The following is a 27,805-nucleotide window of genomic DNA, read 5'->3' on the forward strand; positions in this document are numbered from 1 at the left end:
CACCTACTGATAAAGATTGTAACAGATTCACTCCATGTTCTCATACAGCAGAGAAAGTTTTTATTTCAATGAACAACCAAGAAGAAAGATAAGATGACATTTAAGTGTCTTTGCGGCACCTGCCACAAAATGACACATGTGTCAGAATTGGCGCTGAAGACTTGAGAGGGCCCTCTGTACCCTCTGTCAGCGATTCTGACTTGGCAACAGGAGAGGATCTGGTGAACCTCCTGGAAGACTTGATCCTAGAAGCATTCACACATTTCTTTCAGTGCCTCCATCCATTTCCTTAGCATTGTGCATTGTCTTTCATTCAGCAGTGTACCAGACATTTGTAATCCATTAAGTATACTACTCATTAATTCTAATCCTTTTAGACCTGAATCATTTGGTTCCAAGCCTCACTTGAGCTTAGTCTATCAGTTTGCAGATCTCTTGTAGTGTCTGGTGGATGTCTTCGAATAGAGGATGTGCTGTGTAGAGTTGTAACCAATCTGCCAAGCCTGCTGACAGCTATTTTGTTGAAATTCCATAGCTTTGGATATGATTAATAAAACATCTCCTTTTCATGGAGAGGAAAGTGAAGAGGAACATACATATACCTTGTGAGTCATTTAGGCCTACTGAAGACAACTACATTTTTGTAAATGACCCAAATGGTTTGAGGATTAAATCCATTTGTGTTAAAGTTCAAGTCTACACAAACAACAAGATGATCATAACTTAAAGAAAAATCAATTAAGCATATAAACACTGAAATTTCATCAAAATCCAATAAGTAAGAAACTTGTGAGATTTTGAAGTTTCGCTTAATTTCACAAAACAGAGTTTAAAAGATGCACATTGGGTTGATATGCAAATGAAGGAGTCAGTGATTTCACCCACTCACTAGTTTTTTGTTTTTTTTATTGTAATTTGTAATAAAAGTAAAATTCACATATTTCATTTTTTGCTCAAACTGATGGTATGATCATTTTGTTATAATAATAGCTATTCCAAAGGCATAGTCAAACCACAGATTATCATAAGCTAAAAAATAGAAATATGGAATATATAATATAAAAAGTAAAGAAACACTGTGTGATGTAGTAAGTTTTCTCATTATTTTACCCACATTGTGAATATTACTGTCTGTTGATGGCAATGTTGTTTTACCCCCTTTTTTTTTGGGGGGGGGGGTGGGTAGGAATTAGAGATACATACGTTGTTTGCTGAGGAGTAACTTAAATAATTGATATACACAAATGTAAGGTTAAGCATTTTGCATAATACAGCACGTCATGTAGTAGTAAATGTTACGTATATGATGCATTTGTCATAAACACACTTCTACATTGTAGGTCAATAAAATTTGTGATACCATTTCATATAATATCAAACTTCATTCCTATCAAATTACTACCATGGCTACTCTTTTGAAACCTCTAGAAAGTGGCACCAAAAAAAGTTTTGCTGACCATTTTTTTTTTGTATGTTGAAGGCTTATGTTTAATATTGATACCAGAATGATTAAATTGGTGTATATGGATAGGACACATGCTACCCATTTCCTACAAGTATTAACTCAAAAAAAGTAACACCTACCTTGTCCTATCAATACAATCAACGTGACCAACCAAATATTTATTTATTTATTTATTCATGCATGTTCACAATGTACAATGTAAAAGAATACACAGATAATATATAAATATATATATGAAACACAAGTAAATAATGAACATACAAAGGTGTTACAACATAAGCTAAAAGCTTGATTGCATGGTTGAAGCACCATTGAATAAATAAATTCTTCAATCATGAACAAATGAAAGATATATTAGTAAGAACACAACTTTTGATGAACTCCCGCTGCTCGAATGAGGTGTGTATGATACTAAAATAGTGGGGACACATGTTTAGGACAGTTTCATTCTGTCTCGCGTACTAACCTGTCGTTTTGCACGAAGCGTCTAATGGGAGCATATGATTATGGATGTGAGAGGTAGCTGTTACATCTTCTGTTTTGTTCACCTGTTTAACATGCATGCCATGTGGTTGTTGTCTGTTTGTGACGATGACATTGCAAAAATTGAGCAACTTTCGTACATATTCTCTGCATATAGACATCAGGGTGGGTGGTTTTTTCTGATGTAATTCCAGAGTTTTGTAATATGAATGCACATTGAATTGTAACTGAAGTGTACACAATAAACGGGTAAAGGGTCATTCTTCCCCTAAGTATCTGAATGGACCTCATTAATTGCAATGTAAGCCTATATGATAGCGAATATAGCCTTAGTCAGAAAAGAAATCCTAGCTACAAACAATATATAAAACTATCACTCACTAATTGTATCCTTTTCAAAAATTTGTTTTACAAATGGAGACAAAACGTTTTAATGTGAATATTGAATGAAAAGAATAAATACACAGGAGGTAATGAAAATATATTCATTTATTCTAAGTTATCCTAAATCATTTACAGAAATGTGATTTATTCTCCAACATATGGAATTCATTCATTTCCATTTTTAGAAACATTACAATGTAATTTTATACATGTCAGCCTTTCTTGCTGATTTGAAAGCTTGAAGGACAGTCCACACAAGGCAGGCCATTGGATAAAATTTTATTGAACAATCTAAAGTAACATTATTAATCAGATAGTTCAGCACCAGTGTATGATTGAATTTTTTCAAAACTTTATAAATTCATGTTATTTGAAGACACCGACCTGTGTGCCATCCATGCCGAGAGGGTTACCATCATGCCAAAAGATAAGCAATCTATCTCCATATTGTTGTGAGATTGTATGTATGCAATTAAAGATTCACCTTCAAGCTGTAATAAGTACCTTTTCTTATTCTTGTGTCTGAAGTTGATCTTACTTTTAAAATGGCAAGCTCAAGAATACAAATAGTCTAAGACTTGTGATTCATTTTTTAAAATGACTCACTAAAAATTGAGAGACCTTTGTTTACATTCAGTCACTCCAATTATTTTACATCAAAGAAATAAAAGAAAGATTAGCGATGATCTACCGAGACCTGACAAGACGGACGGGTTCCTACCGATTTGTAAACCCCCCTGATACTTCGCTTGTCACGGAGGATAACCCGTAACAGAAAAAATGCCTCCGGGAACTTTCACTCTCACTCGCTGAAAGCTTGGGATCTTTTCTTGCTCCAGGAACACCTCTCGGAGTGTGATGAAAGCCAACCATCGAAACTTTTTTGCGTCTTCTAATTGAAGCGAAGGTAACAGATCGCGGCATCTGTGGCTGATTGCAGTTTGTCGTCATTGTTTGTGGGGTAACTAATTAGAAGGAGTATGCTACTAGCTTTTGTCCTTGTTTAATGACTCATTGACAGGTGGATATTAATAGGAAACTCATTCTTGGCGACTCCTCCTCTTACTACGACTACTATGACCTAGTATTTTGGGTCCCGAGTAGTATGAAACACCCCCAGAAACTGTTGTTTGAATACACCCTGTGATTGGGGCTATTTCAGCAAGAAAATTTAAAATGTACAGTAATGCTTTGATTAAAATGGGAAGTTTACCCTGACAAAAAGTGGATTGTGAAAGTAGCAGAAAAAAAATTGATAAAGGATCTAGGAAAATCCATCAAGGATTGAAAGTGTTATTAGAATTATACTTTTTTATTTGTAATATCATATGTGCCAGCAGCTTCCCCATATATTGTGTAGTAAAGGAAAAAAAAATTAGTCATCATCATTTACTATTACAAATTGAAATTTATTCATTTTAATACATAACATAAGGGGCAGCTGTTCGTATATATGACATCACAGATCAAAAATCTAAATCTCTAATAACTTTCTTAATCTTTGATGGATTTTCCTTAAAACTTTACCAATATTTTTAAATTATTTTTCTGGTATTTTTACAACAAATTGTCCACTTTAAAGTCACTTTCCTAGTTAAATCCAGGGATGTGTCAAGCTGGTTTGCTCTTCTTGCTAGTAGTACTGAGGAGTTTGGTAGTACTCCGAGTGGGACCTTGAGGTTAATTGCATAAATCTCTCCCTTCAACACATCCCATTCTTCTGCAAAACTGATAAGTTGGGCGTTGTGGATTAGTCTTCGGACATTCAAACAGAGGGTCATGGGTTCGAATCCCAGCCATGGCGCAATTTCCTTCAGGAAGAAATTTAATCCACACTTTGCCACACTCAACCCAGATGATGTAGATGGTCACTTAGCAGGGATTTATTCCTTGAAACGCTTAAGTGCGTAAAGTAGCTCGGCTAAAGCCAGGTTAGTTATGCTGCATCTATAGAGCACTTAGTGACCTCTGATAAAGAGGTACTATAGGCACTATATAAGATATAAGTGATCCAGAACACCACTTAATTATTCACAATAATGATGCAAATCATGATATGGCAGCTATTTTGCTCATTGTATCGTTATTTTTAAGTTTGATGAAAAGATATGTCTATTGAAAAATGTTTTAATATAATTCAAGAAATGTCAAAGAAAACAATTTTCTTGACACACTTACCAAAAAGCAACGAGGTGGCAGTACTGAAATTCACATTTTGAAGTTACAGTACTAAAATTGTGTAGGTTGAATTTTGCTGGGTACGGTTAGAATAAGTGAAACATTTCCTCTTTTTTTTAAGGTGAGGTATGATTATTTTCAGGCTTTTAACTTTTGTTTCCCTTTTACCATCCTATTTCAGAATCAAGAAGGAAGCCATTAAATGGAACCAGGAATATTTGCAGTTGCGTTTTCATTTCCCCTCCCCCTTCCCCTTGTACCTGTCTATATTTTCGGTGCAATACCTAAACATTGCCAATGTCCAAGTCCATGGCGTGTCAGTGATTGAATATGAAAGGTGATTCAGTGTTGAAGCTCTTTCGTGACCATTTGGTGGGGGGCTGTCTCGGAGGCAGATTAGTAGTCAAGGTCATCAAGCTCTAGTCAGTCACAGTCAGGGTCTTAACTGGTCACCAGAGATTAATCGTTTCCCCAGTGCATCCCTTCATTTCCAACGTCAATTAAGGATCCCCTCCATGCATAATACCATGCAAGCGTAAGAAAAATGTATTCTGTACCCTCGCATACTGTACGTTGAACTTGGCTGGAATTTCCTTATGGATCAAATTATGATCAATCAGACGTTAACTAGTTTCTGAATGTAGACTTTTTACTTCTGATTTTTTTTGCCTTCTTGTCTTGGTTACACCAGCCAGGAACAAACCCATTTTTTATGATTTCAAATGTGTTCTCAATGATGTAGGCCTAGTACTGATAAATTACGATGTCATTCATACAGCCTTTGCAATAGCAAGCTCCCACTGAGCAAATTTGAAATTCAACCTTATATTATACATTACTTGTATTTTAATTACTTTTAGGTTGTCCCAAAATACAGCTAAGGGGAAATTCCAGTAATGCCCATTTGCCTTCTAATTTGAGAAAATTACTCTTTTGACAATTTGAGAAAAATACCATTTTGACACTCTTTCTAGACACACCTTGGGTCACCCCTCCCTCAATTTAATTGGCTGAATGCAAACTTTGTCTTTGATACTTATTGCACTTTTTTTTTTACTTTCTAAAAGGGAGTGTGGTTCTGGACTCTGCTTTAGCTGCATTTTTTGTTAAAAATTGATATTGTACTATGTAACTTGTATTGCAGGTTACTTTTTTTGCCCAGAAATTATTTTTTTGTAGAGTTATAATAAAACTCCTTCCTTTAAAAGTCTCTAAATTACTGCACAGTAAAGATGTCAATCTTGTAAACATTATGAAATTCTATGTCAAATACATTGTGGGGGTAATATTCTCATTTTTGGCAAAAGGATTATGATTCTTTTAACAATAATCCCCACGTGCCCTCTCTAGGTTATTGAACATAATGTTTGCGAAATTGAAAATATTGCAGTATGAATAGTTTTCTCTTGAGAGGGAGAGTAATACAAGGTCTCATAAGATCTGGGGTATTAGATTCGCAGAAGTCAGAACTGGCTTGGCTTTGGATCCTACTTGAATGACACTGAATGCATGCATTAATCAAGGACAAACAATCACATGCGATGAAAGATTCTTTGAACTGTTGCAATTGTCTCAAAGAATGAATACAAAAGTTGGACGGGATTTAGACAGGTGTGGTTTTTGCCTGTCATTGAACAACTGCCCAAATCTTAGGGTGTTTTCCTATTTCTGTTGAGACTGTAGGATGGACATTAATTTTGTTGAATTTTCATGTGCAAGAATCTCAATGAAAGAGAGAAGAGATCTTTGAAATGTAGGCCTACATGTTAATTTTTCACAAGTATTTTGTCATTATCTATTTTCAAGAATATTTAGTTTATGTTAACTCAAATTAATCTACCTTTTAAAACAAAGTGTTTGTATATTTTTAAGTGAATAATTTAAATGCTTTGTTAGAATTGCTTTGTTTTTCAATGGAACTACCTGCGAAGTAATTTTAGTTTTACAGAGGGAGAAATAAAGGCTGGTAGCACGTCTGGTAGCCCATATGATATACATGTTCAGCTACAAATATTGTTGTCAATTATGAAAGGTATAGGCTTTATATGATGTTATATCCTTCTGTACATTTTGATACTGGCACTTACCAGAAAGGTTTAAGTATAACACTTGACAGATAATAAAAAACCTTGGGTTTATAGATCAAGTGCCTTCTCATTTCGCTCCATATAGTGTTCCATTAAACCCTCATTGATTGAAGAAATGTGTTAAAAATGGGCTAGGAGGTTAATACTCCCCTCAATCTGTCAATGACCATTCACCAATAGCCTCATTTGCAATGTCCTCAAGGCCCCGAAGAACCTTTAAGACATCAGTCATTGTTCTTTCAATCCAGATAGACCTTTACTATGTGTAACAACATAGGGCCTATTAGCATGGACCTACTATAAGAAATCCTGATGGTTCTCAGCAGATGACTTGTAGATGGGAAGTGCCTTCGGCTACAGACTCTCAGTCAGGACTGAGGAATTCTGGGATAGGAAGCGAGATGGAGTAAAGAGGAAGTCAAACAATTGTTACTCAGTCCAAGAGACAAGAGAAGCGAAACACCAGTGCCCAGGGCTATACACACACTCTTAATATCAAACTCATTTTTTGTGGATAGATATTTCTCAGTGGACAACTCCTATGGGATATACTGGTAAAACCATAATTCATACAGCATTGACTATGGTTTAATATTGGGCTCAGATCTTTTTAACCCCAAAGAAATTTTTTGAAGCTGTAGGCCGATATCATCTCCGATAATTTGAAATGTTTATAAACCTTTCAAAAGCTTGAATGATTTAGTTAGGCCATGAATCTACCAACCCACTGGATGGATTGAATTGTCTTGGATGACATCTTGTCTTCCTTGAGAAAGGTTACAATGATCAAGAATCATTGATTTTGCAATCCATATCATGCGCAATTTGAGAGGTACTGTATTGGTGCATGTTCCTGGCCTAAGTTTCAGGTGCAAAATGTTGAAGACAAGTGCTGGCTTCCATCTTCACACTTCTCTGCATGTATGAACTCTACTTTGCCTCCACGATAATGAATGAGATGAATTGGAGTAAAAGTGAATGGACTCACTGATGATTAGCCCGAGGGCAATGTAGGGCCAAGGGCAAGAAAGCAGGTTTCACTGTAAGTGATATGGGACAATCTATTTAGACAAGGTACATGCAATCCCAAACGGAAAGGAATCTGTTAATCCATTAGATGCTGCTGTAGACAGGAAATTTGAGTAGGAGTTGACGGTGACACGGGTTGGTGAGCTTGTGCTCAGGTTGCTATATACCACACCCCTGGGTTATTTTTCATCTTGCGCTCTACGATCACTGATAGTAAAAAAAAAAGGACTTCTGAACTATATTTATTTGTGATGCTTGTGCTCTTCTGAATATCTAGGTGCATTGAACGTTCCTTTATAAATGTATCACTATGATATTCTAGGCATGATATTGTCACATATTGCTATACAAACAAAACCCTTGGCTATATTTCATCTTTTATCTTTCATCTACAACCAATGATAGTATAGAACTAACCATTGAATTATATCTGACCTGGCCTATTGCCTACTTGAGCCGATGATCCCTGCGTGAAGCCTAGCAAAATTATACAATTACATATGAATGAGAACTTTAATAAAATATTACCTGCTCTATCACACGTAATGAATCAACAATTTAGACTTCAAAGAATCATTCAATAATTTAGCTTATGTTGTCCCTAGTTATTGCTCTTCCATCACAATCTCATTGCCTGTATGTTAGGGGAACAAAACAACATTATATTGCCACTCTTCAATACCATCATGTGGATTTTACTTGAGATTTTTCCTTGTCTAAATGGAGAGACTTTAATCATGGGGATCTCAGAATCGTTCAAATAGCTGTAATAAAAATGCATGCTTCTACTTTGCAGTTGCTAAGATATTCAGCAATATTAGCATCTCAGTCAATGTTATATTGCCTATAGAAGTACTGACTTGTTGCATTTGGATTTCATAAGGTCTCCATGTACACGTGTTGGACCTGTCAGAGACCTTTGTAGGTCCATGGTATGAGTGACTTTATTTTAAATAATCTCTGCAGTCATTGCATAGAATCATATTTATATCGCAATGGCACGTAGCATGTGGTTGGGGACTTGGGGTAAGTCATGTGTCAGTTGATATGTAACCACGGTCCTCAGGCCTTGCCTGGTATTGCGTTTCAGATGAAAGGATGACCTGGGGCCAAGTGTAGAAGTTCCTAGAAGGGACAGGATACAGCCATAAGCCAACAGTTCAAGCGTAACACTTGTGACGCCATGTCTTGATAGAGCTCAGAGATGTAGACGCTAAACATCCCAATAATATTGTCAGTTGGTAATTGCTCCAAGGGGTGAAGAAAGAGAGACCCTGCTTAAGTTACATTACTTAGCCAATTTTACAAGTCCTAAGCACAACTTCATTGGATTGGCATTGGTTTATTCACACTCAGCTTGTTCCAGAAATGCATTACATACTCTGTTCAGATAAGCTGTATCTTATCACCTTTGGCTGACATTCTTTATTTTGTTTATCATTATTAAGTGTTCACTCATCTGTAGTAACTACATCATCCATGCTCCTTGATCTTTGTTAAAAGTACACCAACGTTATTTAACTAATGTAATAATGTTGTTGACTTCTTTAGAGTCCTCTAGTATAGAGTATAGCAATAGTATAGTAAAAGATCAATTGATAACTTTAGGGAAGTTTCAAGTTGTAGAACATGAACAACCTAATTTAGTCCATTTGATTTTAAAGGTTTAAAGGTTTGTGAACTAATGGATATTGATATCTGTGTTTGGTTTATATATTCATGCATTTGTCATCGGGGGCATACCAATCAACTTTAATGTGAAACATCTTTGATAAGGAATCCCATATTCTTCAAGACAATTCACATTCTTGAACCAGTAGGGGGTTATAGATGATTGGCAGCATTTTGAAAGAACTAATTGTCATCTTCTTCCAAGTTGCACGCAATCAAATGAACCTTTCGCAACCGTGGTAACACAGAGGTCCTTAGACGCTACGTTGAAAGTGCGGCCTCTTCCCTTTGTCCAGCACCCCTGCTGACACCCCATGTCACTCGCACACAATCTGTTCCCTTCACCTCCCCCACTCAGCGGGTCATTTTGTAATCCTTTCTTCTCTTTCTATATTGATTCATTCCCTTTTTATACCATATCAAATGCCAAGGATTTCGGTGCAAGAATAACACTGATTAAGAGATCATATTGGCCAGGAAGATGCAACAGCATGTTTCCCCGCATGACGATTACACATTTTATATTTGAAATGAAGGGAACATGATATTCTGACAACAATGATAGATGCTTTGGCGAAGTCTTTAATAATTTTCTGAAACATTTTTTTTCTATTCTTCTGTAGTCAAATTTCTTTCATATTCAGTCATGTATCTGCTAATTGAATGAATGTATTCCTGGCTAGAAAAAGGTGAAGTGCATTCATATCTAAAAAAAGAAAGAAACAATGCTCTTTAATATTGTTTTGTATTGGGCATGTGTATTTAATTGGTACTTTGTTCATTGTCCAATAAAGGCATTTGAAATCATGAATTCACATTTATTTTCCAAGTATTTCCATGGCTCTGTGTTTTGTGAAAGAGACATAATTATGCCATCTACTGTCATTGAACAAACAAACTGCAATTTATGACAACTCATATTAAATTACTCATACTTTAGGGGAACAGATTTAGCAATAAACTAGTCTGTAGATTACAGATTTGACAGCATCACAATGTTAATCATAGATTGTGTTCAGGATTATACAAATAATAAAATGAAGCAACAGTCACAAAAGGCCCATGAATATTTTTGAGACCCCCTTGGGGCCTGGACCTGTCAACAAACAAGCCAACTTAGCTAGACCTGGTCCTATTTTAGAATGAATGGTTTGCTGCTTGTACTCAGTCAGAGGAAACAAACTTGAAAGAACACTGAAATGTCAACTATCTGGAGAGTTGATGGTTTGGTGACACCGATGATAGGGTTCTGAATAGATTCATCTATTCTGAAAGGTGTAAGCACCATTTTGTATACTGCCTAGTCATCACATTGCATGCAGTTTGTTGAACCTTAGGCTCTTTTAGTCAACTTTTACAATATCACTTTGATGTCGATCAAAATGTATAGGTTAATTTCAATAGGAGATGGTACAGCAGAGGAAAAGACTGAGAGGCAGGAGGGGAGTGGGGGATATAGAAAGGATATTTTAGATGATATACTGAGAATAAGAAGAGCTCTTCCTAGATTACCTCTGACTGCAATATCAGGATCAACAACAAATTCAGTAATTCAAATCATTTTTTTTTCTTCAATTTTATGACTATTCTCAATCTCTTCATTCTGCATGATACCGACAAAGGTCACACAAAATTGTAATGACATATCTATATTTTATTGCATTTTATTTTCAGAAAATGTTGTGCTTTTTTGACATCTTGTTGTGACCTTACATTTATGTGGATCAGTCACGATATACTTGAATTATCATGTTAAAAATGAACTAAATTTTAATTGTATCTTGTATGGAACAGACTTGCTTGTTTTGTGCTTCAAAAAGAGGAGAGGTATTGATATTATTTTTATACATAGGGCTAGGGTGATCCATTTATGACTGATAGTACTTTCCCTCTGAAACTGTCTAAATCACAAGATATTTTGTGGAAAATTTGTGTATCATGTATGCAGGTGAGATGTTTGTTACTTTAGGTGGTTTCAAACCGCCTCGATCACAAGAATCCCCGTTAAATTACGAGAACATTTTTAGGCTGAAAAATACCCATTAATTATTCCTGCATTCACACCGCCCCGAAACATACCCTTCGGGATAAATTCCCGAAGTTAGGAGCATGCGCAGTATGGTCGAATAAGCAGGCAAGGCGCGAGATTCAAAACCACTAGCCCAGCAGCCACCCACAACACCCGCGCCCAACGACACGCTGGACTAAAAGTTCCCGTAAATTGCTTTCACATCGCCAAAATACCTGCGACCTTGGAAAAATCCCCGCGAAAGTTCTCGTAATTTCGCCAAGTACCTACTATTTAGCGGGTATTTTCTTTCGGGGAAATTACGCGTAGTTTGCTTTCACATTACCAAAATACCTGGTATTTTCTGATCGGGGCAAATTTCCCGATCAGAGAATACCTGGAACTGACGAACTTCGAGGCGGTCTGAAACCACCTTTTGTGTCCCCTCTTCAGCTTTAAGATTGCTTCAACATTTTTGAAAGACATTTTAATTTTTTCCTATTACCTTTGTGTTCCCTTCTGCTGCATAAGGGACCGCAGGGTGACTTGGACCATCATATCTCTGTCAACGGTGTCACACTGTTCCATCTGGGAATAGGCTTTGAACAAAGAATGATTCAAGAAATTTTAAATTATGATTGAGAGATCTCTTCACTTAATGACCCACCGTACTCTTCTTCACCAGCATGGGCCAAGGAGCGGGCAGGATATCATTATTTATCGCCCTCTCTAGGGGGCGAAGATGTTACTCAGTAACAGAGGGGATCGTCTTGAGAGATATGCTGAATATCATAATTGTCTTTGTGTTTTGGGGAGATAAAGAAGAATCATGGTCATAAAGTCTTGACCCTACCTGCTCAAGATAAACAAAAAAAGAATTCTAGATTTTTATAACCAAAATCACTTTCATTATGCCTGATTTAAAGAGAAAACATTCCAGCCTTCCAAGGTGGTTTTGTAGGCATTATCAGCAGTACATTACTTTGTAAATCAAGAGATATTTCACTCATTTTGGTCATAAAATAAATTGTATAAGAAATGCACGGCATGCACAGTAGAGTTACTGTATGCAGCAAAATTCTAGATTCACCCAAATTCTGAGAAAAAAATTCTTTCTGAGTGAAAGACAGATTGGAAGCACTACTCCATGATGTTTCCATAAGATAAATTGATCATTAGATGTAATGGTTAGGCCAAGTGATAATTGGACCAAATGGAATTTAGACCAAATTGAACATGAACCAATTTGTCTACCAGGTAAATCCAGTGGACCTAGCATGAGCAATGTAGATCAGATTGAAAAGCTTTTGTGAGGGGATGACTGATAATCAGCCATTTTAAGCTGAGTCATGACAGTATTTAGAAGCCCACTAGAGATGCATAACATGTCCATCACTGTCCCTTTCTCTCATATCAACCCACATGATTCATCTCACACTGTCACACTCTATAAATCATCTCCTATTCAAATACTGATTGATTCAGATTATCCTAAGTCATGGATTCGCTTTAAAAAGAAGAGGGGAGAGGGCAAGTTGGCAAGTTGTGAAGTGAGGAAAATGGCTAGATTTAGTGATATTCTTCTGTGTTCCTTGGTACAAAGGCCCTTGTCGCTAATTTTCAACTGAACAGAGATTGATCAGTTGGAATAATGACTTTTCAAGAAGTCCAACACTGGTTGTTCTAAGACCCAGAACATCTAATCACTGCTAAATTTAATTCCTTTTGAATTACATTTGGGGTAATAGACTAATTGCCACTTCATCTACATGTATGTTCTTTAAAGTTTGAATTTTCCATTTGCCAGGTTTGGCGCCCTCTGTCAATAATGTTTTTGGTTGAAAAGGCCATATGAAGATCTATGGGACAAATTATTGACAAATTAGGTCTTTGCATATCAGAAAACTATCTTGAAACTTTATATTTTATTCTTGGGAAGTTGTTTTATACCAAAACTATTTTTGTTGGTTAACTGAATATTTACATACATGTTTTAATTGTAAAATTGACCTCTAAATATTAGATTTTAGATTCCACTCTTTCACTTTATCTGATGATGTATTTGAAATTTGAAATTTTATGGATTCACCAAAATTTGATACTCACTTCAAATAAATGAGCAGGGTAATTCACAGATTGAGTAGGCCTACATCTCTATGAACTCACAGAATATCATACACTAGTAGTATAAGCCTGTTCACGGTTGTAAACTGCGCACAAGCAGAAAAAGGTCATTGGAGACAACCATGAAGGTGGCTTTCAAATTCACTGACGTAGGCATTTGTGATTTGATGATTATTCATGTATTCCTTTCAAAATATTTATCACATCCAAGCCGAAGAGTAATAAAAAGAGCCTTCATAATCACTGGTATTTGAAAGTAGCCTAAACAATAGTCAAATGTGCCAAAGGCAGACAATAAAACAGATTTCCAACTTTATCCCTGATGTACTATTTTAGTCACCTGGTCTATACAATGCCTTTTGTTCTTAGAATTTAAATACTCTACCGTTAAAGCTTACGCAACATCTACATTTGAAAATGATAGTGCTTATCCTAATGAAAAATCACAAAGGTCATTTGAGAAAAGTTGATCATGAGCAACCGTGAACTGGCTTATTCTCCTACTGCATGACAGTAGATGCTTTGTCATGAAATTCAATAAAGATAGATAATCTCTGGTAATAATGGCTAATTTATTCAAATATCCATGCACAGCAGAAGGCATAGAAAGAGAAGGGCAGTGTCATTTTGGCCAATAATAAGAGGAAATATTACTCAGAGATGCGAGTGGACACCACATATTAAATCATCAGTGGGCGTGTCTCTAGAATGTGTCCTCCTTCATTATGAAAAAATTACATTTACTGATGAGATTTGTTCCCTGAATTTTAAAGGAAAGTTTTGATCAAAATACACCTCTAGAGACTACTAATTCTACTATTACTACTACTACGAGTGGTACTACTACTTCTACTACTACTACTATTACTACGACTACTACTACTGCTACTGCTACTGCTACTGCTACTGCTACTACTACTACTACTTCAATTGCTGGTGCTGGTGCTGCTGCTCCTAATACTACTATTACTATTTACCTCTATCACTACTACTACTACTACTACTACTACTACTACTACTACTACTATACTACTTCAACTATTACTACTACTTCTCTTCTACTACTACTACTACTAATATACTACTACTGCTGCTGCTGCTACTACTACTACTACTACTACTACCACTGCTATCACTACTACTACTGCTGCTGCTGCTACTACTACTACCACTACCGCTATCACTACTACTACTTCTATCACTACTACTGCTACTACTACTACTATACTACTTCTACTACTACTTCTACTACTACTATTACTACTACTTCTCTTCTACTACTACTAATACTACTACTATTACTGCTGCTGCTGGTGCTGCTGCTGCTCCTAATACTACTATAACTACTATCACTACTACTACTGCTGCTACTACTACTACTATACTACTTCTACTACTACTTCTACTACTACTACTTCTCTTCTACTACTTCTAATACTACTACTGCTGGTGCTGCTGCTGCTCCTAATACTACTATTACTACTATCACTACTTCTGCTACTACTACTACTACTACTACTACCACTACTACCACTACTACTACTACTACTACTACTACTACTACTACTACTACTACTATCACTACTACTACTACCACCACCACCACTAATATACGTCAACTTGGAGGTTTATTTTCATTTGGTCCAATGCCAATTCGTCCAATTGCCAACTCGTCTTCTATAATTTGGTCTACCATCAGTTCGTCCAATATCCACATGGTTTAATTGCCATTTTGTCCACTCACTAAGTGTTAATTGGGGAAAAATTAATAAAAATAAAACTAATATTAGGCCAACTGGTTATGAGACGAAATGTGCAAAGAAAAAGTGATGATTGGACCAAATGGTTATTGGACCAAATGGTTTTTAGACGAAATGGCATTAGACTATAAATGAAGGTAGACTTTGTGGTGAGTGGACGAATTGGCAATTTTGGATTGTATTTAATGTATTTTTTTATTTATTTAATTATTTAAAACGGTTTAATTCAACAAGGGTGTCTATAGCGGCTGAAAAGCCGAATTGCATTACCCTTTACAATCATTTACATAAAAAATACAATCAATATCAAACAAAGAACAACTGAATTTACACAAATTCTACATCTTAAAGACACTTATATCACGATATAAATTAGATTAAATAATAAATTGATACTGATATTACATGCATTTGTTGTAAAATGTTGTTTAAAAAAATCGTACAGATTGATTAAAAATTCACATCTATATGGCAAGACTCGTTTTATTTTCTTTACCGTAATAATCCTGATTAAAAATGTTATAATGAAATAATATGGTTCATCATCTTAAGTTGTTTACTCAAAGCAAAGGACAGAGAGAATTACAATAGGAATTAGAAAGAGAGGGAAATTGAGCGAAAATCAAAGAGAGAGAAATGAAGGGAAAGAGGGAGAGAGGAAGGAGAAAAGCAACGAGGTGAATTGAGATAGTAAAAAAAAAAAAGACAGATTGTCATAAAGAGAGATTGCGAGTGTACAACAGATGGATACGTTATTAATTGATTGCACTTCCTATAAAAATTTGAGAATTTAAAAAAATATATGAACCAGAAGAAGCGATGCTTAATTCTTTGCCCGCTTTGTTCGACTAGACTCACAAACAGCAGACTGCCAAATTCGACTCAAGTTACATTCTATTCACAATACACAGAGTGCATTAAGTCTATTGTTCATAGACACATACACAATAGTGATGTTTGCATCTCATTGAACTGTGTACACACAAAGCTACAATAAACCAATCAAAAACTATTGTAAGCTGAATTAGCATTTAGTGTATGCAAAACTCCTCTTAAGGTTGCACATATAAATTAAAGTGGCGCAGGAGTGATTCTGTCCGTGGCAGACAAGAGTTAAGATCACTATTGTTTTCGGTCAAATTTGACATATACATGATACTGCAGAATTACCTTTAAAATGATCTATTTTCAGTATTTCCTTTTGCTTGAACAACACCATTGTTTGAATTTATCTTCTTTGAAAATCATGTTTTTTTTAATATGTTGATTGAATACTGCCCTAGAACAAGAAACACATCTTTTTTTTAAATAAAGTGACTAACTGCATATCATTGAATTACAATTAGTATGATAAAGACTAATCAGTTCAAAATGTGTTGGTAATTATCAAAACTTTAAATGTCCCCCGAGTATGTTTTGACAGGAAATGATCGCCCTTACCTGTACAGTCTCTCTAACTTGTTGTATTTGCCAGTCTATATTGTGATCTCTGAATTCTCACCTTGCCTTGTTAATCAAATAAAGTGTCATCTTATCCTTTTATTGTCTGGGTCATTCTAAAATTGACATCAGTTGTTAAGGTGATATCTCACTTTGTTTTTGCATCAGAGAAGAATAATGATGGATGCGAACTCGTAAAGCCATCAGGAGGATGACATCTTGCACAGAGTTTGTGTCTGGGAAGATGGTTGCAAACTCATTGATGGCACCTTGCCTCCCGTTTGAATTCAACCTTGCAGACACTTGAAGAATATTGAACTAATTATCCTACTTCCTAAACATGTCAGGAGGTATTTGGTGGTAGTGTCTCTTGGAGGATGGAGAATTCTTTGATGTTGAGCATAACCTCCTCGGGGGATCTCTTGGGAAGGCATGTTGTCCTTGCTGAACATCACTTGAAGTGGGTAGATGAGAGTTTGGAGTGAATCATCTTGATAACGCGTTAACGATCATATCCATGAGACTAATTAACAAACCAATCTTCAAGGAGTCTGGACTTTGTACCTTGGTGAGGGTGTCATATTTTGTGCATTTTTATAGGAAATAGGAAAGCTGAGGATGGAATCAAACATTGATTGCCCTGTGTTGTTCTAACAGACTTAATCCATCCTTACGAAATATGAATTGAATCATTTATTCTAAACAAATGAAAATAGTAGTATAGTATTGCTTATTCAAACCAGATCAAATATGATCACAATAATGGTATATTATATAATAAATAATATAAATAGAAATAAAAGGGGAAATTCGCTGCAATTTTAATCTCTTAAAACGCAAATATCATCAACGGCAGATGAGAAAACAGAAAAACTGTAATCTGTATTTTGCATTGTCTTGTAAAATCAAAGCAAAGATAGGGATGTTAGGACATGAGGGGATGTTCTGCCATCTGTCATCGAAGTATCCAGGTTACTGGTTCAGAAACCTAATTAATACAAAGCTTCAATGGCTCATCTTTTACCTGGGAGGACAATAGGCATGACAGATGATACTTGAGCCTTCCACTGGAGCACCTCTTCATCTGTCGTTACGCTCAGGAAGTCCGTGGATTACACCTCCAACAAGATTCACACGAAAATCGAGGGGTTTCTCTCCAATTCGAGCCAATGTTCATGGGATTGAGTTAACTGGGGATAAGAAAGAGATACATGTTGCTGAAGACAGGTGATGAAAACTGTTTTTCTTCTCTCTGAGTGTTTCATCGAATGTGCTGTCACAGAGAGTGAAACATTGTAGAGGGGTTTTTTGTTGTTGCAAGAACCTATGTAGACGGTAAAGTTTAAAGTGGGGTGTTAACTTTGTGGAAGTTCTGAAGAAACAATGTTCTGAAATTGTATTCACTGGGATAGATTAAGAGTCAGAAGCATGAAAGTATGTGGGAGAATTACAGTTAAGTGGTTCTGACTCTTGTATTTCAATGAAAGGGTCATTGGTTCGAACGTCAGCCTTGGCGTGTTTTCCGTCAGCAAGAAATTTGCCCACATTGTGCTTCACTCAAACCAGGTGAGGTGAATGGGTACCCAGCAGGATTAATTCCTTGAATGCACAGCGCTTGAAATGGCAGGTCAAGCTAAAGTTTGGGTTATCATAATTACACGGCTCAGAATAAATTGTTTTTAGATAGATGGCGCTGTACAAATGCGTATTATTATCCGCTAGCAATTCTGGTCACTCACACATTTTGTTTGTTGTTTGAAGCACATGGTGATTATTTTTACATGATTGATATATAATATCTGCACCTCAACACCTATGATTGGTGGATGATGCAGCGTACAATTTACCTACTTTCCGGGTAATATATGCCAAGATAAATCAATAGTTTTTTACTGATCAGGTTTCCCTTCTCTGACTTTGTCCTGAGACTTGGAGACCTGCTGGAAAGCAGCTATATATTGTACATTGTTCAAATGAGATAAATTGTTCAAATGTCATTTCATGAGGAGCCGTCCTTTCTTCACCTACCAAAGTATCATTGATACTGTCTTGCCCATAGTACTGGTGATCGGTGCTGTTGATGAAAGATCAGTGCTCTCTTCTTGAGATTAGTACCATCAACTCAAGAATAGTCCTATCTACCCAAGATCATTGCTTCCTACCAAAGATCAGTGCTTTCTAATCAAGATCAGTGCTATCTACCCAAGATCAGTGCTATCTACCCAAGATCAGTGCTTTCTTCTCAAGATTAGCACTATCTACTTAAAATCAGTGCTTTCTAATTAAGATAAGTGCTTTCTACTTGAGATCAGTGCTATCTACCAAAGATCAGTGCTTCCTACCAAAGATCAGTGCTTTCTACTCAAGATCAGGGCTTTCTACTGAAGATCAGTGCTTCCTACCAAATATCAGTGCTTTCTACTCAAGATAATTGCTATATATCCAAGATCAGTGCTTCCTACCAGAGATCAGTGCTACTCAAGATCAGTGCTATCTACCCAAGATCAGTGCTATCTACTGAAGATCAGTGTTATCTACCCACGATCAGTGCTTCCTACCAAAGATCAGTGCTTTCTACTCAAGATCATTGCTATCTACTCAAGATCAGTGCTTCCTGCCAAAGATCAGTGCTTTCTACTCAAGATCAGTGCTATCTATCCAAGATCAGTGCTTTCTATAAGATCAATGTGCTCTTTGCAAAATTAGAGTTACTCCAGATCAGAACTATCAAGATCTGTGTTATCCCAAAAGAATTAGTTTCTGCTACTAAATACCAATGGTTTGATATCCTTGATGCTGACAAATCCTACATTCAGATAAGAGCCTCTTTCATGTACATGAATATTTGTAAATATTTATCAGGTGAGCAGCTTTATAACATTAATCTTTTTTTATCCACCATGCAGATTTCGAGTCCAAACAGCACTTTGTGGTCGACGGGAATGTCTATCCCGTGGTGATAGGAGGCAGCACGACATCATGGCGACCATCCCAGGCCTTCACTAATCAAGTGCTTAAGATTCTCCTCCAAGAAGTGATGGGCTACAGCAATGTTACCATAGCAACGGATGATACAAAGGTCATCTCGACATCCCAGGCTGTCTCAGAGATCACAGGATGCGCTAATCCCATGTAAGCATTTTAAAGATGTGGATGTATGTTGTAAAGAAGAGTCCTATTTCTTAAAAGCTTTTAATCTAAAACTATTTAACCATGTCCAAGATGAGAGAAGGGTCATCTGGGCCGTGTGACATGAAATTTAGCGATCGATCGTGGAATGGATTTCTATGATTAAATTCATTGATTATTGTGTATGTTCAACCATAAAAATCGATCCCAGAGTCAGTTGTTCAGCTTTATGTTGTGGGTTCCTGGACATCTCAGATATTCTTATTAAAGATCACTGGCTTTATTAATGTCATGTAAGGGGGTTAAAAGATCTGAACTGTGTCCTTGTTTCATTACAGCTTGTCATTGATCACAAACAGCATTAACCAGGTATATGATCACTATTATATTTTATGCAATGATTGTTCCTCTGTTTGATACATCTTCATACATCTAATAATAGCAAATGTACCATAATTTTGTTCATTTTCCATCAGATAGATTGCTATTCCAATTCATATAAAAATGACCCGCCAAACCACAAAATGTAGAGTGAAATTCTTTTAGTATGACGATATGTTTTAAACAATTATTCACAAAAACCTCTTATATCCTTTTCAGGAATTTGTGGATGTTTATTAGAATCTATCAGAGTAATCTGGATTATTTGGGTGCTGCTAAAATAAGATCCGCACTTGATCATGTTAATTCATGAATAGGATTCTGAAATAATGTGGATTATTATTTCTGAATTTAATAGTGAACATAACTATTATTGCCACACTTGTTTGTGGCAGTTTGAACCGGCTCAAACTTGAAACAAATGTCTGACAAAGCAATAATTTGTTTAAGTGCATGCAGGACTAGGAATGTAAACATGAATGTCTTAAAATAACGTCCATGTTGATCAATTACAAGATGGGGTTCTTATACCATGATGATGCTGATTCCAAGGTCCCATCTGAAGCAGCTGGTACGTTTCTCATCAATGCCTCAAACATTGGTTAAAGTTACACTGCACACAGTCATTAGGTGTTTTCGTACCCACCAGATTACATATAATACCTGGTAGGTGTTTCACAAAGCTGATCGTTAATTATCAACGACTTTATGAATGACTGGTGATCCTTTCTTAGGTGCTAAATCAACATGAATAAAAATTTGGTGTGCATCACTTACCACAAGAAAGGATCACCAGTCGTTCATAAAGTCGCTCGTGACCTGAGAAACAGCTTTATGAAACATCCACTAGGTGTTTTCTTTTTAGAAATGCTAACCAGATTAGAAGATACCAGATATTTTACCAGTGTTGGATGAAATTTTTACACATATGATATGTAGTGCAAGCTTGCATTTTTTACATGAATTAATCTTGCTCGAGATTCCCAAATATTTCAAAAGATTGGTGGTCTTCATCAAGAGTGCAATTAATTTTTTTCCGCCTTAACCAGGGTACCATAACAAATAGGTTAGTAATTAACTGTATGCTTGATGTGCACAATTAATTGTACATTTTAGTCAATGCAATCAATTATGAATAAAATGTAGGATGATTGGTAAGCTTTGTGCTACGGGCCCCTGATGTCATGGGCTAAATAGTTGGACTTCTTCCCCTCTGTGTGTGTCTAGTTTTCCCTTTACCTCTCTGGTGTGATTGTACAGAACATGACACTTGATTTCCCCCTTTTCCTTTGGGCTGTCCAAAACTTCTCACGCTGGTTAGATGCTTGAGTCATGCAAAAAAGACATCTCGAAGTTGGAATGAGGGGTGTATGGAAACATTATCATCACTTATAATTGAAGTTGTCTATATTTATAGCTTTTTGTGTTTCCTTATTTAGTGACAGTAAAAAAAGCAGCTCACATTCTGTGCCGTAAAAAATCCTCATGCTGGTAGATGCTTTAGTCATGCAAAAAGACCCCTCGAAGTTGGAATGAGGGGTATATGGAAACATTATCATCATCACTTATAATTGAAGTTGTCTATATTTATATCTTTTTTCCCTTTTAGTGATATTAAAAGAGCATTTCACATTCTGTGCCGTCCAAAACTTCTCACACTGGTTAGATGCTTGAGTCATGCAAAAAGACCTCTCAAAGTAGGAATGAGGGGTATATGGAAACAGTATTCTTATCACTTATTGAGGTTGTCCATATTTATAGCTTTTTGTGTTTCCATCGAGTGACAGTGAGGAAGCAGCTCACATTCTGTGCTGTACAAACTCCTCTTGCTGGTAGATGCTTGAGTCATGCAAAAAGACTTTTCAAAGTTAAAATGAGGGGTATTTGGAAACAGTATCATCATTGCTTATATAATTGTAGTTGTCTATATTTAAAGCTTTTTTTGTGTTTCTCTTTTAGTGATATTAGAAAAAACCAGCTCACATTCTGTGCCGTACAAAATCCGCTTGCTGGTAGATGCTTGAGTCATGCAAAAAGACTTCTCAAAGTTAGAATGAGGGGTATTTGGAAACAGTATCATCATTGCTTATATAATTGTAGTTGTCTATATATTTATAACTTTTTGTGTTTCCCATAGAGTGACACTGAAAAGAAGTTCTAATTCCAGCTAGTATTCTGAATTCTTCCTGCTGGTTAGATGCATGAGTCACACAAAAAAGACCTCTGTATATTAAGGCAATTGGAACATGAAAATATTTTTAAAAAGGTAAAGGTATAAACTAGCACTCAAGTGATCTTAAAGTTTTATTTCATGTGGTCTTTCTCTTCTGTGAGAAATTTGGTATCGATTCATTTTGTCGAAAAAGGCTCGCTTTGTTTCTTTTACAATGAACACTTGGTTACCAGTGAATGAGACTTGGGGTCTTGTATTTTTGACAACATGACTTTTACTGCAGTGGTTTCATTTAGTTTTGCTACTTCTTCAGAGTTTTATCATTCTTTGGCTTTCACTAAGCCCCTCACACTATCTATGGTTGATCTTCCTCAAATCATTCATGTAAAGATTGATATAAATCACTCCCCAATTTCGTTGGTTACAATACTTTTTTGGAATACTTCTTGATCGGCAATAATTTGTGATTATTACACCACCAGTAAAGTGGAGGAAGAGGGAGGAATTATCAAAGTACTCTGAATGTAATGAGTCATATCCCCGTTCATGTTCGAAGGGGATGATACTTCATGATCGCCCTTCAAACCACTCCCATTCATCAGCAAGACATTCTTTCACCTGTTAATATCAATCTTATCTCATGCCATAATTATCAATAAATGAGCCTTGTATGAAACATTCAAACCCCTCCCATTCATCAACAAGATATTCTTCCACCTGTTAACATCATAATCATCTTATTTCATTTTTTTTTATAATCAGCCCTACTGCCTTCTTCAGACGAGAACTGGGTAAAGGACAGTAGATAAGGGTTCAGCAGCTATTGCCTTTCTGCAGGACTGATGCAAACTTTATCCTTTAGTTGAATGTAAAAAATACAACTCAAATAATCAATCATAATTTGTACTTTAATCTAATCATGAGCACTATTTTCAACTTTATTTAATCATTAATTTTGCTTTAGATTACAACTCTATCTGCTTTGGATATGTGGAAGTTGTTTTACATATATTTCAAGAAGTCAATCAGAGTTGAGAAAAATCATAGTGGTCAGCACCAATTTTGGTGTTCATAGTATAGCAACTCTGACAAAAAAGGCCTACTTCCATCTCACCTGTAGGAGTACCTTAGCCTTTATCACTCATACCATATTCCATTCAAAGCTTTTTATTGCCAGTAATTTTGTGGTCAGAATACGATACGAGAAAGGATACTAATTAGCCAAACTTGTGCCTAATAGGACTGGACTCATATTAGCAATACCTTCTGAGAAAGGAGATGTGACTTGCGGTACTTTAGGGGCGCTTTGTCAGCTGAATGTTTCCTGGTGAGATCGTCTGGTGACGTTGGTGGTTCTGATGGAAGATGTTCCTTCTGACTCACTGAAATCTACTAGAGGGTAGTTCCTCATGATGATTGCCCTCCTTTTAGCTACAGAGATGCAAGTTGCTCAAATCAGTTGCATCCTTCGTCCAACTACTCTTAATTCTTTTTTCCACTACCCATGTCACTCTTTATGCCTCCAATGGTTTTGGGAGCTAGGCTTGATGTTTTCAAATTGTCCGTCAATCCATCTGTCCATTTGGTTTTTGTTCTTGCGATAACTGCAGAAACATTTGATGGATTACCTACCAACTTGCTTTAAGTACTGTATGCATATAAGAGTAGTAATGATCTGATTAATTTTAGGGTGAAAGGTCACAGAGGTAATATATCTTGGTTTTGCAATAACTAAAGAAGTGTTTGAGGATTCAAACATGACTTCGGTATGGGTATGGAAGTGACAATGATCTGGCTAGATTTTCGTCCTGAGGTCAAGTCTTTTAGCAAGTAATCCCACACAGCATTTTTCACAGTCGATTTTACATATTCCCTATTGTTGTTTCTTTACTGAAATGGTTGGATAATTTGAAAAAAATATATATACTGAGGATACTCCTTTGGTAGTCTATGATAAGGTGCCTTGTGTGAGATTCCTTTGCAAACTGCCCTTTGTCCATTGCTTGCACAAAGGTGCAAAAGGTTTTTGCAATCTGATGGATTATAGTCTCAATTTTTCTTCATTTTGAGGAAAAATTGGTCTTAGTTATAGGAGCTTATTCAAAATTTGAAGAATCAACAGCATTGAGGATTTAGGATTTACAAATCTTGAAGCTATGGGTTTAAACTCCAGAAATTTTGGCAGGATCGAATCAAGATATGCAACCTTGTAACACTACGCATTGCTATTGACTTTCAATTTTGATTGAGCTTCTTCTATATAAAAACCCATATTGATATAATTAGAGCTTACGAGTCCTAGGAAAGCATTACTCTTCAGCTTGAGCGAGGTATTCCAAGTTTACCCATGACGTGTGTGTTTGTGGTTATGGTAGAAGTGCTAAACAGAGGAAGCGTAAGCGAGGGAGTAGTGCCTTAGGAAGGTCAGTGACCTGTAACGCATAGTCTGAATTATCAACACGTGGTTTGCGTGTTAGACAGGCATGAACAACTATGGTGTCAAGTTCGTAGCCGTGTACCTGAACAGTAGTACCGGCATAATCGCTATCCAATTGGTTGATGGGATTGTTGCCAATTTTTGGAGGACTTCAAGATCCTCTTTATAGTTTTGTTTACATCATGAAATAATCTAGCATCATTAAAGTCTGAAAAGAAGATACAACTCTCTAACATCAGAAAGTTTTATAGACAAAGTGTAATGTTGCCCCATTTGCTTCTCTTCTCTTTGGTTTATTATCATTCATATTTTGATCAAAGTAGCCACATGTAGTACTTGTGCCTTTATAAAAAGAATACAAAATGTTGAATGTTATTGCATCAGTATCATTCAATTCTTGCACTGAATGCTATGAATTGTGAAATGACTAAAATCATCAAATTAGTATTTAAAATGTAAATTTCAAGGCCACCATTTCCAAACAACAGGCAAGTTTCTGGGTAGTGTTCCTGAAAGACCTTGTAATTGTTTATCCGATAGTTGCCATAGTAACAGTCAGATATTTGTGCCTCTCATCTTATCGAAAACAAGGAAATTTGTTGGATGACAAATGTTAAAGAAATGCTCCTCTGATTTCTAAAGGCAATTGTTTTTAATCTCTATTTCTGATGAACTTCAGAAGGCAAAGTTTATCACTGAAATGACATATGCTGCCATTTTGAGGATGAAAAACTGATCAAACAGGGCTTCAAGTAAATAATCATCCTCGAACTCGATGTTAAGCTTTCCTCCCTGCGACCGCTTTACAACTCAATAACTGTCATGACTGTCAATGAAGTGCCTATGTGGTTCACCTACCCTCGTGTCAATGACCCATGTATACTTCATCCCTAATTACCTCCATGTTCTTAACAAGGAACTAATCACAGATAGTCAGAAGTCATCATGTCATCCTAGGTTGACTGGGACAGTATCTCTGTCCCTGAGGTCTAATCAAGTCAGTCTTTCTCTTAAAATTGCTCCACGCATCCTGAATTGATTTTACACCCCTTTTATAGTGGGTTGACAAGGAGAGGGAATCTGGGTGTTTGACCTAGTTAGGTGCTTTCAGCTTTATCAGAGGGTTTCTAGTAGCGTAATAGTTGTTTTGGGGCTTTATTTTGTAAATTGCATTTCACCTGAAGATTTGTCCTGTGTTTTAGAATTCTGTATTTCATTTATAGTCCATTTAAAAATATTTGAAGGGCATTTGGTTCTTGATACGTTAAAGCCTATATTAAGTTTTGCTGAATCCCCTTTCTTCACTATTTGTTTTTGATAAAACCGTAGTAGTGTAATAAATTTGTTCTTATTTTGTTTTAAAGTTTAATCTATATGTTCCATATTTGTACTTTGTTCATGTGCGTTTTGATATAATGCAACTCATTCAAATGAATATTTATTGTTTTTACTACAAGTAACAATAAATGCTATTTGTGCCCTGTAACATGAGAAATACAATTAATTATTGAAGTTTGCATAAATGTAAGTCTATTGGGAAACTGTGTGCTTAACGTTGCAATCCGTTTTAAATATTACGGGCATCTCTCTTAATGGTACACTACATATCCCCTTCTTCCAATAGACCAAGCAATCTATAGTTCAGCATATACTGGACAAAGATTTTCCTGAGAAAAGCCTTTTAGGCTCTTTTGCATATTATACCCTATACTCTAACACTGGTTTTCAAATTTATCCCGGTGCTGTCACGGGACGGCAACACCGCTATAAATGCATTCACAGTAGAAAAGTTATCCTGGCACAGTCCCGGGATAAATTTCTTGTACCCATTCACACTGCAGCAAGTGTAGGCTTGTGACCCCATGAGTGACGCGACTCTGATACAACGGAAATACTTGAGGGCGGGGAATCAAACCCACGTCCTTCAGATTCAAAGACGAGAGTAACAACCACTAGACCACGATGCCCCCACATTACAGTAAACATATCACAAGTGGTTTATCCTGGTGTTGTAGCAGTGTGCCTTCACACTGAAGGAACACCGCGATAGTCACGGGGCTGTCCCGCTGCTATTACTATGGCTTGCCTAGTGATAGTTTGTTGCGGAGTTATTGCCAGGCAATGTTATCCGGACGTAGTTTATTGTGGGTCCGAGAATTCACACTTAAGGCAACACCGCTACAGTACCGGGACTGTCCCGAGACTGCATGCAATGGTGTTTGTGGCCAGTGTGAAGAGGGTATAAGTTACTATGATTATTAGTTACTATGCCATCTATTGGTGACTTCTTTGAAATCCTTGATTTTGATTGGCTGCTGAGCAATGTTACAATGATACTTACTATTGGATGGCAAAGTTACTATACTTTTAAATAACAGACCCCTAATCTTTTGGGGAACTAGTTTAGTAACCTGAGCATAGACTGGAAGAAAAAAAATTGTTATATATATCTAAAATGTGAACAAGGTGATCATGATTCAAGAACACACTCATGGTCTTTTGGCCTAGATAAATTGATCCAGACTATAAAAATTGAGAGGTTTATCCAATCAATATTGGGAAATCCCAAGGTCCCAGAAGATTAATCAAGTCACAGTTTAGACATCCTGCAGTCTCCAGCCCCTCCCTCATCTGATTTACTTGACATCTTTATTCATGCATAGAAAGTATTGACAAGTGACAGAATGCAGCTCTAGATAGAATAAAGTCACCCATTTAAAGGCCAACTTCACCCCAACAATAAGTTCGTTTGAAATAAAAATAGAAAAAACATAACACTGAAATATAAGATGTAAATCCAGCAAGTCATGGTATTTTAAATTTTGCTAATTTTCACAAAACATTCATATCATGGTTCGTAAGATATCTATCTAGTGACATTTTGGTGCAAGTATAAATTTTTGCTTCAAATTAAAATTTATTTTTTTCTTAGTTTAGTCATGCCTTTTTAAATTGTCTGGTGAAACCTTTAACTCTCATTTTGGCAGTTCATATGCATAACTGTCAAAAACTATTTTATACAGGCCGCAACTTAAACTTTTATCATCAGTTCAAGC

At 36.3% G+C, this 27,805-nt stretch overlaps 1 protein-coding gene across 1 annotated transcript in view; it reads left to right on the forward strand.

Annotated features, from left to right (window-relative positions):
* LOC129282116 (uncharacterized) overlaps window positions 1-27,805 on the forward strand; it is a 65,219-nt gene that overhangs the window by 11,955 nt on the left and 25,459 nt on the right. Inside the window, exon 3 of the mRNA XM_064095586.1 lies at window positions 19,536-19,761. Coding sequence (XP_063951656.1) covers window positions 19,536-19,761 — 226 coding nt within the window. The remainder of the gene's footprint in view (window positions 1-19,535; window positions 19,762-27,805) is intronic.

This window comes from Lytechinus pictus, chromosome 2, assembly GCF_037042905.1.
Source record: "Lytechinus pictus isolate F3 Inbred chromosome 2, Lp3.0, whole genome shotgun sequence".
Taxonomy (NCBI): domain Eukaryota; kingdom Metazoa; phylum Echinodermata; class Echinoidea; order Temnopleuroida; family Toxopneustidae; genus Lytechinus; species Lytechinus pictus.